This window comes from Cimex lectularius, unplaced genomic scaffold (assembly GCF_000648675.2).
Source record: "Cimex lectularius strain Harlan isolate CLEC.00 unplaced genomic scaffold, Clec_2.1 scaffold3, whole genome shotgun sequence".
In the NCBI taxonomy this organism is placed as follows: domain Eukaryota; kingdom Metazoa; phylum Arthropoda; class Insecta; order Hemiptera; family Cimicidae; genus Cimex; species Cimex lectularius.
In genome coordinates, this window is record NW_019392688.1 from 2,894,079 (window position 1) to 2,906,919 (window position 12,841).

A 12,841-nucleotide genomic window follows, 5' to 3' on the forward strand; every position below is an offset into this window, starting at 1 on the left:
TTTGCTGCTACAAAGTCCTCTGTTGCCAACTCTACGCACCATTCTAGGTCACTAACTAAACCATCCACAAAGACCTAGACATCCCGTACGTGACGGATATGACCCGAACACAATTCCACAACCCTATTCCAGCAATCTTAAGTACTGTGAGGGCAATGGACCTGAGACAAATCGTCAAAGTTCTTTACACGCCACTATCCAAAACCACCTCCACATCCCTTGTATCAACGAACTGATCCGTTCCCAATTCCCAAAGTTTCACACTTACCTTTCGATCTTAACATTTGCTGCTCAAGCCCTCTTAACCCAACATTATCCCGAAATCCCGCCACATTGACTTAATCGAGATGGCCTCGAAACCTCTTTGTCCCTTAATCCCTCAAATTTTCTGATTTCATATGACATATGTCCACCAGGATCAGCGTTGGCCTTAATGTTATGTTGCGACTTCTTGAAAAAACGTATTGTGGTCACATTTATAATGTATTAAAGTGTGAGTAAAATATGTTAAAATTACATTTTTTAAGACATTCACTGTGGAGAAATAAGTATGCAAAATACAATAAAATTATTCGTTTTATTAATCCCCAATTGAAATAGTAATAATAATAGTCAAATCACTCATTTTATACATAGGTTTAAGAAGCAAAGTAATAAAATATAAATATATAGTTTGATGACAATTTTTTAGAATCAGTCGACTTCCAGTTTTCTGAAACTTCCCGAAATTCCGTTCAAGTCCTCGAAATCCTCGGTGACTTTGGATTTGGCCAAATCGATTTCGAGCTTGTCTAGAGCTAGGAGGGCTTCCCTTTTCGTCAGTAGCTCCTTCTTAAACTTGGCTACAAGGAGAAAAAATCTATAATAAACTAAAATTCAATCAATAATATCTGTACTTACAGATCATTTCGGCCATTGGCGTCTTTCCGCCATACTCTGCGGGAAGGATATCCACGCTGATGTCCTTCTTTAGTTCGTCCAAGTTTTTGTGTACCTTGAATAAAAAAATATCGTGTGTTTTATTTATTTTAATGATTTAACAAGGATACTCACCACAAGCCTTTTCTTAAGCTTATCGCTCAAGAGAGCGGTGAAGAACTCGAAAATTTTCCCCGCCGAAGGAGGGAGGTTGATAAGCTGAGTGGATTTATGCCTCATAGGTAGAGAATTCTGAAATAATCAAGATTTTTTTTCTAATATTCAAAGACCTGCAATCTCGATGCTTATCCGACAGTACCTGTATGCATTTAATGATGTTTCTGATGTCTATGAGCGACCAGATCGACAGGTGGGCCATCGTGAGCCCCGACTCGTCGTAGATCTGGGTGTAGCCCCTGATTTGGTTTTCTTCCTCGTCCAGAAGAGATTCGACGACTAAGCTGTGCATGCGGACCATGTCCTCGGACGTGTATTTCGACGGGTCGAACGCCCCGGTGTTCGTCAGGATCACCCTGCGTCCGAGCTCGTCACGCTCTGGGAGAGGTATGCAGTATCTGTTGGAATAAAATTAATGTTATTTATAAAAGCAGGCAAAAAGGAGGGAAAATTCAAAAGGTGGGGTTGAGATGAGAAGTTAGTGTCCGAGTAGATCGAGGTGATAGCCACGATAGCTCAAGTGGTAGAGCAGCGGCGTATCTAGCCGAAGATTGTGGGTTCGAATCCCGCTCGTGCCATTGACTTTTTTATCTCAACTAAAAAACCTTAATTAATTGTAATATATTAATTGGTCAAGCGGACCACGAAATTAGTGAAGTTATTTATAACATGATTTCGTCTGTTGGAGTTTCCGTTTCCTCAAATCGTTCAGGCCTTTCAAGCGTGCATCTCTCTGTTGGAATTTCACACTCGAACAACCCGCATTGCTTATTTTATCTTTAAGCTTTTTACTATATGGAAAAGCTTGACAAACGACATAATCATTAATTATTACAACTGCTTATAAATTAACGTTCCCTGAGAGATGGCATCATTATTTCACTAGCTGTTCACTGAGCTACTGTATTTTGAATGATTTTGTCCACTTTGGTCGTCTCACTCTGGCTATATCTGGCCTTGTCGTTGCGATGCTCTTCTAGTTTCATTTGTTCTTCCTTGCCTTACGTTGAATCTTTGGGTATAGAAGGCATGATTTCTCTCGGTCGATGATGAAGGTTCATATTTCTAGCCATGGCGTACCATATTCCACGAGGGAAATCATTGGGATGTTTATATAAAGGAGTTAAGAGATCTTGATGAAAATCCATGTTTCCAACCATGAACTATATTCCACAGCTGGACGACTCGTTGGAATGCTTGTCTATTCCTGTTTAATGATTTCTTGCGTAACTCCTCATTGAAGCCGTGCTAATATCAAAGCACTCTTTTTTAGATTTACCGCATTCCACAGATGGAAAGCTTCCTCGTTGGAACGACTGTCTATTCTCGCTTCGTCTTCCGTGCTGCCTTTGAATCTCGCCGGATACTTATGGCATCTCGTTGAAGATCAAGCCAATACCAAAGCCTCTATGGCAGCTTTATATCAGCAAATGGACAAAGTCCGTCAGTCTGACTTTGTCCACCTTTATATCTGAGCTTGCTCATGGTATTCAGAAGTCTCGTTGACGGATATGCCAATAACAAAGAAACTATGACAGATTTATCATATTTCACAGTCGGGTAGCTTCCTAGTACGACCGTTTAGTTTCTCTTTAATACATAAAGCCTTCGGAGATATTGAAGTTCATGCCAATGCTATGTAACCATGGCAGTTTTACCATATTCTGTTGATGAGCTTCCAAGTGTAGCTTTTTTCGCATAATGTCTAGTTTCGTTTGCTTTACCTTACTTACCTTTGGATCTAGCAAATACGTAAGCCGTTCCGAGGTCTTATTGAAAGTCCATATCTTTAAACATGGCGTGCCATATTCTGCAGCTGAAGTATCACTTCATTGGAATACTCGTTTAGTCCGATTCTTGCTTGAGTACGTTTGGAACTGACCAGATACTTAAGGAATTCAAAGGACTTGTGAAGTCGTCGAAGTGAAGTTGTCGTCTACCGTATCGAATTGTGGTGCTCCTGCTTTCAATTTCTTTCAAGTCTTACTATTTAAATCAAGTCCTTCCTGTTAAATAGACGCGAGAAATTCCGACTGGTTTCTATTCGACTTGTACAAACAATTCTTCGTGCCAGATTGTCAACCGGATCGATATCCATTTCAGTTGTTCTCCACAGTACACAGCAAAATAATTTGAAGTTGTAAATAACTTAAATACGTACGTGCAAATGTTTGAGTTTTTTCGATGAACAGAAAAGTAATGAACAATATATTATATATATTTGTATCATTTATCTCTGCCTATTCTATAATTGACAACCGAGAGGCGAGCGTTTTAGGATATCGACGTAACACGTACGCAGATAAAACCTGAGAGTCAGTAACTAAATCAAGACTCAAAATGGCTGCAATTTAAAACAAAATACTCGAGAAAAACCACGATAAGAAGGAAAACACAGGAAAGGGCCAGAGATGACCTCAGCAGTTTGTCAGCCAGTAAAATTCTCACTTTATATACATATATATTTCATTTAAAGTATAAGTTTTACTTTAATTTAAAACTAAGGAAAATTCGTTCTTGACCAATTGCATTTTTTGATCGAGATTTTCAAGGTAAAAAAATGATAACTATAACAATACCATGACGTGACATTTATCATCAATCATTCGCATTTGGAACAATCAGATTTCATTTTATGATTTTCCATTGGATCGAAGCAGTTCAATAAAGAATATACGAAGCCTGACATTTTCACAACTAATTCGAAATTTTGTCCATTTTGTTTTTAATTTAAAAAAGCCCATAGAGATGCAAGCAAGCCTTTTCAAATAAAAATAACTTACCCGGCATCTATGAGTCCCATCATCTTTTCGTCCTGGGGATCCAACTTCTGGAACCAGTTTGGATACAGCTGACGGATGGCTATGTAACGTTCGATCATAGCTTGGGTGAGCGGTACACTGAACTTTTTCGTCCTGAGGAACCTCAGAAGAAACGGAGTATCTGAAAAACAAAATATATATATATATATTTATTTTAAGGCCGTTTCTTTACATTTTAGAATTATTTACCTGTTCGGCAATACTTAATGTCGGGGTTTTTCTCGATCCAGTCTTTGATCTGACGCAGGCTCTCTTCCCTGACGGTGTCATCCTCGCGGAGGTCCTTGAACGCCAGCTCCTTCAGCTCACCACTCAACATTTGGTCGGGCATGTCAAAAGCTATTAAAATTAATTTATTGGGCAATTTAAAAACCGTACATCTTGTGGAAATAGGCTGTTTGTTCAGTTCCTGGTGAAAGGGAAAGTGGGAAAGTTCATCGACTAGCTGATTTCCACTGGAGATGGCGTCGAAGCGAAACGCGCCTGGACGAACTACGAGCTTTTTACGGCAAATTTTCACTTTTTTATTCTTCCTTGTGAATTTTAAACTTAAACACGATTTTTAAAACTACACGGCTTTACTTCTCAAATTTATTATTCAAAAATTCTCCAATTAAATTGTAGAAGCGCCTGAACATTATAAAAGAATTCTACAAAAGAAAATTTTAGCATAAATTATTTAACATTATCTTTGAGATTTTGAATTGAATCGTTATTTTACGGTAATAGAATTAATAATTGAACAAACTTTCTATGCTATCTCTGTATAGTATCTGCACGTAATATAATTTTTTTAACAAGACGAAAGAAACGACTAATCCTCAAAATATTCAGAAATAAATTTTGTGAATAATTTTCATATTTTGATCTCAAGATTATACGCGATCTCCAAGTTGTCAAGATCCATTTCTTTCCTAACTTGAGGATGATATTCTACATCTTTGAAACTGTTTGTACTTCAATTGTTCTCCTTCTGCCAATCCCTTCTGTTTCGTGTTTCCTCGATAGGTATACTGGAGCGACTCACCTTTCGATCTGTATCTCTGGATCTCAGTCTCGACCCGACGACTCCGTTGAAGTCCTCTGAACGAACCACGGCAAACTGAAGTCTTGAGGACCGACGAGTGTCTATTTCAAGTGGGAATTTACTCGAGCGAAGAAGGGAGAAAGTTATGAAAGTCTCTTCTTCTCCGAGGTGCGGAACTGCTTTCACTTTCTTCCAATTCGATATAAACGTGAGAAGCCGCCTGTCGACGGCCAATTGAGAAACGTCCGTCGATGGCGAAAAACAGCAAACGCCAACCGATTATGAACACAATTTTAAAACTGGACCAATTCGATCAATAAAAACAATACTTCTTTCTAATGAGACATCGGCTAGACCAATTGCCGACAATTTCATCGATTTTGACCATTCACTTTGTGCGGTGAATATAAATATTGAAAAAGCAAAGCTTTACACCACATTCTTACAACTTACATTGATTGGTTCGTCTCCCGCACGACTGTTCTTTCAATTTTGCCACTTTTCCAAAAATATTTTTACCTGATGTCATTCTCTGTTCACCGCATCAAAAAACATTTCAAAAAAATAAAAGCCAATAGAAGAAAATTTATAAGCATTAACAAATGTGGTTTCTAAAGAACATGTGGTTTCTGTACCAATTTTTCCAATTGGGGAAATGAATAACTATCGTTGGTGCTAGGGCGTAACCAAAATTACCTCTGAACATCCGGCGTTGCCAAATCCTGGGATTGTTCTAATTGGGATGACAAATATTTCACGCTCCGTTAAACAACAAGGAGAGTTACGCTACAAGGACTTTGTTCTGAAGAATTTCAAGCCAGCTTAGCAGACGAACATTAACCCTTTATATCGTTTAATTTCCGTTTTAAATTACCTACATATCCATTCATAGAAAAGTAATGTTTGACATGAATTTTCACTTATTTTCACTTTATTTTAACTCCTTTAAGTCTGAACTTTTGCGTTTTATTATATTCCGTAAGTTAAATTGTGTTTTAGTGTCAGTATACAGGGTGTACCAACTTCTATAGTTCACCCATTTAATTCGGAAAGAATTAATTTTAGCAAAAAATGGTCTTATACAAACCCCAAGTTAATTTTGGCTTGGAATCGCGTGGTGGTAACAAATTTAACACAACTTTCTCATCTAGTGATTATTCGGAGATCGTGAGATGCGGTCTGGTGTAACGTAATTTTAGAAAAACTCTTTATCGTTCCAACTTTTCGACCTTTGTTGAGATCATCTTCAGGGCTCAAAGTGTTTGTTTTCCGTGTACATGTGTCATTCTTCTCTGTCGTGCTGAGGCCTGAGGATGAACTCAATAAATATCGAAACGTTGGCACGATAAAGAGAATGTTTTTCTAAAACCAGACCGCATCTCACGATTTCCGAATAATCATTAACTAAAGGTCACCAAACACCACATATTTCTCATCTAGTTTGGAATTGACATTAACTTTGCTATTTTAAATAAGAATAGCACATTTTTATTATACAGTTCGATTCTAGCGCTTATTTTATGCCACTTTTACTGAGAGGAAAATTTTGATAGGATCGACCATTTCTGAGTTATGCGCGACGGAAGACGCATGAGGGAGTATGCTTCTTATAACAAGATGGCCCTCCCCTTTTATGTCATGGAGTAGCGTTACGCTTAGCTATTTAATTTTTGACAAAAAAAAGGATTTTTGTCATCATCGAGTTTTATTTTTAAAATGACGCAGCTGTTATTTTGACCAGATTTGACCATTTATTAAAATTTAGGTTTATAATAAATGCTCAAATACGCTCCCTGCGGAAAAAGGCACAGTGTAAAACTCTTGCAATTTAAATCTAAAACGGGGAACCCTGTATAGCGTCCTGTATACAAAAACTAGGAGGATTGTAAATTGTAAAACAAAGGCATACTTTGCTAGGATTTATAGTCCTCTAATACTATTACTACTACACGACTAGCTATACTTGGGCCTGGGTATTATTTTTAACTACATTCAATTTTAAATTTTAAAATACCTCAGCACTCTTGTCTGATCGAAGGACTGCCTGCTGTAAGCTTCCAGTCCTACTCTCCCTATGGAGAAAGGATCTCGGCTGAAGCTTCACAAGGGGTCGACCATCACCAGTCGGAAAATTCAGACTCCTTCCTGAAGAATTGTCCAAGCACACTGTTTCAGAAGCACTAAGTACACCAATTTCAATATAAGCTGCCTTAGAAAGTTTGTAATTTCAATCTTGCGTTACCACTTACCCGTTGGGTGTCGCGGACGAGAGGTCAAACTACTTTACGATACATTTTCGTCTAAATCGTCGATATAAGCGACGTACAGCCGCAGCTACCCTTTTTGGAGGAAAAAAACGGGAATGTGATAGGAACAAACTGTATGTATGAGTGAGTGTATTTATTAAAGTGAATGGGAAGGGGCTGATGGTGGAATAGCATCCCCATCGCCCCTCGAGCTGAGTATGTGACTTGGGTCGATTTATAAAAGTACCCCATCGACCCCAATTAGATTAGTTTGATATTGTATGCAGGGTGATGGAGGAATATTGAGTACTCCATCTACTACATACTACATAGTACTACTATATAGGTGAAAATGTATTTATTTGTGTAAAAAAATATATAAAAAATTTTTCATTTCCTACGCTTATAAATACAAACGCCTTGGAGGTGACAATCAAATCTACGAGATTTTTTATAATGGCTAAGTTTGTCAAATAATAAGTGAGTGCTTGTATTTATGAGTGCGAGTGATGAAGGTCTGATGATGAAATGTAGCGCAACCGCTCCAGCAGTTGTTTTGGGCCAATGGTGGAATATTTATAAAAGTATCCCATCGAACCCAATTTAGATTAGATTATTAATATTATCTGTTGGTCTATGGCGGAATATCGAGTACTCCACCGATTAATTAGAATGAGTGGAATGTACACAGATGTGAATGTATTTATTTGTGCGACTGTATTGTAGAAGTTAGTTTTAGGCTAAATTATATATTGCATGCATACATCGAGGCGTGACAACCATCCGGGGTAAAAAAAAGTTCAATAATACAATTACAAAAAGAAATATTGTGGAGTATACCATTTAGCCAAATATTTGTATTTTCAAAAGTTATTTATTTCATTATTTATGAAAGTATCCATCGACCCCGGTAGATTAGTTTGTTATTGTATGCAGGTCGATGGAGGAATATTGAGCACTCCATCTACTAAATAGAATAAATGCAATGTGTATAGGTGTGAATGTATTTATTTGTGTGAATGCGTATTGAATGTGTGTTGTTATATTTTGCATGCGCTCGGGGCTGAAATGACCAAGCTGATGGATGCCCCTTAAAAAAAAGATTTATAATAATTATAATACATGGGTGGAAATTATGTTCGTTCCATCATCCTGCTGGCTACATTTTACGACAAACAGTGTCGAAAATTTTCATCTAATGGAACAAAAACTTACCTACGCTCACACCATTGAAGTCAAGCTTTATGTGATCTAGATCGTTAATAACCCTAGGTCGTTTGATATTGGTACTACTTTGGTTTATATAGAACACAGTACACACGTATTATATTATTGCTCAAATCAACGGTTAAGGCGTTGTGGAGCTCATCACGGTAAAGTAAAGACACCACCAGCACACCGAGGGTTCATTAAGTTAAAATATCCTCATGGAATAACCTCCGTTTTGAATGTTTAAATAACTCGAAATTGCAACTATTTCAATTTAATGCAGTTCTTACGACATATTTGGCCAGCTGGCATAAGGACAGACTATTCGCCGGGTTGGCAAATATGTCCATCCCGGCTGGCATGATGTCAGGACCTTGCCGATTGACGTCTGACCAAGGGTCCAACAAACTCTGAATGAGCCAGTGTCACGATTGGCCCCGAATGAAAATGAACGAGTGCTGGAATCTGGATATGATCATCGATGCCTTCAAGAAAGGTATGAAAGAATAATTAAGAATTCTAGATGTTACGACACGGCAAATTTTTAGTAGGAATTTCAGAATTTTCGAGGGAATGTAAACGTTGGAAATCGGTCAAATATGGTCTAAAAATATTTTTAAAATTACGGGAACTATTCGATATACCTATAAGTTAAATTTTGTTGGAGCAATGATGAGGTTTGAATGTACAAACTCGAAGAATAACTAGTTAATTAAATTATTATTTCTTCATTATTTCAAAACAGACTGTATTTTTACCTTTCAATGCATAATTTTATTTTTATTTATTGTTCCTTTCTGTTTTCGAAATAATTTTGATTCTTGGGGAATGAGCACTTCTGAAACTGGACTTCAAAACTTCAGAACTTACTATATATCCTTATTCTTTATTAAAAGTTAAAAAAGTGCCTGTGTACTTGTATTTTCTAAGGGAACAAACTGCAGCAACAGCAATCAGCGAACAATAAAAATAAAATGAAAAAAAAATCCGTTGTCTTTTTCTCTTGATTCGAGAGGAATAGATTTTAAAATCAGAATGTCTGAAATTTATTGATATTTTTCAGGAGATGTACACGAAACGATAGAGTTGCATTCACTCTCCAATTCTACTTACTTACTCTGGCCCAAGCCGAAGATGGAAGACTTCGATTTTTTGAAGGATGCCCTCAACGACCTCGAAGTGGTCGAGGTACTCAGTATAGGTGCTGGTAGCGGGCTGTTCGAGTGGGCCTTGGAAAAAATTTCAGGTTGTGACGTTTTAAATTATGCCTAAGAACCACAGTTGAGTGGATTTATTCGTTTCAGGCATACCAGTACTGGCGGTGGAGTTGGACAGGATCTACTGGAAGAACACCCCGCGACCCAATTTCAAAGCGCACATCTTTGCCGATGAAGAACTCCTCCGTTGCCGCCTGGAATCTGGGAACGCCGCTTTACTTTTCTCATATTTCAACGATTATAAGCATTTCCTAAGATACCTAAGCCTTTTCACCGGGAGTGTCCTCATCCTCATAGGGCCTGAGTGCCATGGGAGGTAAGACAAACCGGTTTTCTTCGCAGACAAGAAAGAAGACAGGAGGTAATCCCGTCTGACTTCATCTTAAAATCCTTTTGTTTTGGTTTCGCTGGGTTGTGTCAGTCATTCTTCGCTATGTCGACATATTCTAGTATGGTCTGTGCGTTTTGTTGTCAGCTGTGTCAAGTAAGGTAACAGCTACACTTAGCTTTTATTTCACTACGCTCATAAAGTATGGTCTTTTATGAAACTACCAGCTAGTAGTTGGTAATCTTCCAGGTCGATTTGCGCTTTGTTTGTTAGACTCTTTTCACCATATCTTCACTGGTTGGTCTGTGCGTTGTTTTGCCAGCTTTATTCATTAGGTTCTATTATATTTGGGATTTGTGACCAACCTCCAGGTAGCTATAGTACTGCTACTCGACCAGAGATGGTTACATAGACTACCTATTTACCAACTAATCGTCCTAGACTGTCTATTCTCCCGGTATCGGCTGTCGATCGCCATCATTTCGCCAAATTCACAGATTGATCTGTGCGTTATATTTCCAGCAATATATGGATTCATTTAGAAGATTCCATTGCAATTGGATCTATCCCGCAATGAGATGTACGTACTCAGTAAAGATTTAAAAAATTATAGAGCGAGAAATAATTGGGATATTTTAGGAGCTATTTAATGGATTCCAGGTCACAGGCATGGGAAAAGTTCCTTAAAGAACCATCACAGAAATTAACGGCACAACAACTAAGCCTAGGACATTGACACTACATAGTCCTGAGGCATATGAATAGACTGTGCAGATATTGCCAGGAAGAAGAATAGCGGAACTATCCTCTGTTGGTGCAGCCTATCCACACTGAAATTCCTAATCCCGAGAGAAGCCAAGTCCCTTAACAAAGCTTTGGGATCTGGTAAACAGCGCTAAGAATAACGAAGAGTTCTAGAGTATGATGGAGGTTAAACAATAGACCGCCATTGGTCTCATTGTGCAAGGTTGTTTGAGGTGGAGTCCTTTTTACCATCTATCATTAGGGTCTGCCTATTTTCGCTGGTTGCGTTTGGGGGGCATTTTGCTATTTTTAGACGTTGGTCCGGTCATTTTATCTGTTGGGTTCAAGGTAACTACTAAATCTACGAAATGGACACTGTAAACTCATGGGGCATATGTACAGAGTCGGATCAGCAGTAACAAGCCTGTGCAGATATTGCCCGAAAAAAGAAAAAACAGCGGAACATATTCTCTATCGGACTTTCACTTCCCGATGTGCTGATCTTAGTGTCTATACATCAGGGAGTTCACCCAACCCGTTATACAGCTGGGTCGCTAGCATCCCCTTGCCAATTCCCCGGAGATCGTCGCTTTTCTACCAATGGGATTAGGCTACGACGGGGGCTATCGACAGGTCATTTCAGCCCAAACGCATGCAAACTATAATCTAGCCTAATACTCCTGGGAGAGGAAAAGCCAAGGCCTGGTAGATTCAGGAGACCTTAAAAAAGCTTTGGGACCTGGTAAAAAGATTTAAGCATAATGGAGAACTCTAGACGAATATTGGTCCTAGTGCACAAGGTTGCTATGAACTCCTTATAACCTTTTATCTATCTTTCATCCTAGCCTATTTTCGCTGGTACCGACAGCCATATCGTTTGGGCGTTTTGCCGTCTTCAGTGGTTGGTTCGTCCATGTGTTATTTTGTCTGTTGTGTCTAAGGTACCGACAACCAACAAACGACCGCTGGCCAGCAAGATTAGGTGCAAGGTTGCAGATGCTCTGTAGTCCTGTTTTTCACCTACTTGAACAGAGATTTTTTGTAACTACTAGCATCTGTTACTTGACCTGTTGATTACCTTGGACTATCGTCAATTTGGCCTGTCATTAGTCAGAAGCGTTTCAGTGGTTGGCCTGTATGTATTTTGTCATTTATCACAAGTTATCAACACCTACAATTCTATCATTTGGAATTGGCATATGCTAAAATACATCAGACAGACATTACCAGCAGATTAGGTGCTAGGTTCTTCGGTAGTACTTACAGGACCTCTATCACCGACTTAACTTTAAAAATTACACATCTAAACAGAGCTGTTTTTGCAACTATAAACTATCTTGATCATTTATCATTTTGGTATTTTGGTAAGGTTCTCGCTGGTTCTGGCGGACAAATGCTTTTCAATCTATCTGGTCAATCTACAGTGGTTGGTCTATGCGTTTCTTTGTCAAATTTTCCCTTTTTAAAAAAAACCCTTAGAGAGATTATTTAATCACAGCTTACTGTTTAGCTAATGTAACTTGAATTAAAATTTCTGGTCGAAAAATGAAAAATTGGATTGATGGTTAAAGACAAAACTTTTGATTCAATTGTAACAACATTTTTTTACAAATTAAACCCGTATAAATCGTAAAGAAAAATTCATAATAAATGAATTTTTGTGTAGGTTTCTTGTCTATTGCTGATCGACATAAATGTCAAATGTAATATATAAAAATTGAAAGATTGTACAATGACATTTTTCTTTCTAAATATTTTTTTTTATAAATCATTTAAAATTTGTAACATAAGTTAACATTGAAACGAAATGTGGATTGTAGGTTTATTAAAACAAATATTTGAGATATCCCTTATCTGTAGGCAATTAAGATTTTAATTTTGGACCACTTCTAAATTGTCTAAATCTAGCCTTTGTAAAAATGTGAGAACACGCTAGAGAAAAAATTATGATGACTGTACTACTTTGTAAATTTTAATTTGCTATTGTTTTTCGAAACAGGTACTCAATGCCGACCCCGTTTGACTCGAACATACCGAAAGAATGGAAACTGTGGTGCTCAAAGGAAATCTCGTCCACAAAAGATTTCATAACAGTGTACACAAAATAAATACAATTTTCCAAACTGATGTCTTTCAACCTAACTTACATATAT

General features: G+C 37.9%; 2 protein-coding genes across 5 annotated transcripts; one reads left to right on the forward strand and one right to left on the reverse strand.

The window, feature by feature from the left end:
• Positions 1-558: 558 nt before the first annotated feature.
• On the reverse strand, positions 559-8,492 carry LOC106662244 (clavesin-1-like). Of its 4 annotated transcripts, XM_014386166.2 has the most exons (9): positions 8,406-8,492; positions 7,194-7,283; positions 6,959-7,124; positions 4,107-4,256; positions 3,879-4,038; positions 1,238-1,493; positions 1,054-1,170; positions 901-994; positions 559-842 (listed from the first exon to the last, which is right to left on the reverse strand). In XM_014386166.2, exons 4-9 carry the CDS (start codon positions 4,246-4,248, stop codon positions 694-696), a joined length of 918 nt encoding a protein of 305 aa, XP_014241652.1. In that variant the 5' UTR covers positions 4,249-4,256; positions 6,959-7,124; positions 7,194-7,283; positions 8,406-8,492; the 3' UTR covers positions 559-693. The 4 variants fall into 4 exon arrangements, with proteins under 4 accessions (XP_014241652.1, XP_024081565.1, XP_014241650.1 ...); XM_024225797.1 differs by lacking the exon at positions 8,406-8,492 and having other exon boundaries at positions 6,959-7,371; XM_014386164.2 differs by lacking the exons at positions 6,959-7,124; positions 7,194-7,283; positions 8,406-8,492 and adding an exon at positions 5,398-6,036.
• Positions 8,493-8,728: 236 nt separating this feature from the next.
• LOC106662245 lies at positions 8,729-12,814 on the forward strand. The gene is made up of 4 exons (XM_014386167.2): positions 8,729-8,895; positions 9,463-9,645; positions 9,704-9,932; positions 12,688-12,814. Exons 1-4 carry the CDS (start codon positions 8,814-8,816, stop codon positions 12,794-12,796), a joined length of 603 nt encoding a protein of 200 aa, XP_014241653.1. The 5' UTR covers positions 8,729-8,813; the 3' UTR covers positions 12,797-12,814.
• Positions 12,815-12,841: the final 27 nt, after the last annotated feature.

Coding starts and splice junctions, on each gene's coding strand:
- LOC106662245 (XM_014386167.2), top strand. CDS start 8,814: ATGAGCCAGTGTCACGATTGGCCCCGAATGAAAATGAACGAGTGCTGG. Junction 8,896..9,462: donor CATCGATGCCTTCAAGAAAG/GTATGAAAGAAT, acceptor GATATTTTTCAG/GAGATGTACACGAAACGATA. Junction 9,646..9,703: donor GGCCTTGGAAAAAATTTCAG/GTTGTGACGTTT, acceptor TATTCGTTTCAG/GCATACCAGTACTGGCGGTG.
- LOC106662244 (XM_014386164.2), bottom strand. CDS start 5,473: ATGACATCAGGTAAAAATATTTTTGGAAAAGTGGCAAAATTGAAAGAA. Junction 4,257..5,397: donor CGGGAGACGAACCAATCAAT/GTAAGTTGTAAG, acceptor TAATTTTAATAG/CTTTTGACATGCCCGACCAA. Junction 1,171..1,237: donor ACATCATTAAATGCATACAG/GTACTGTCGGAT, acceptor TGATTATTTCAG/AATTCTCTACCTATGAGGCA.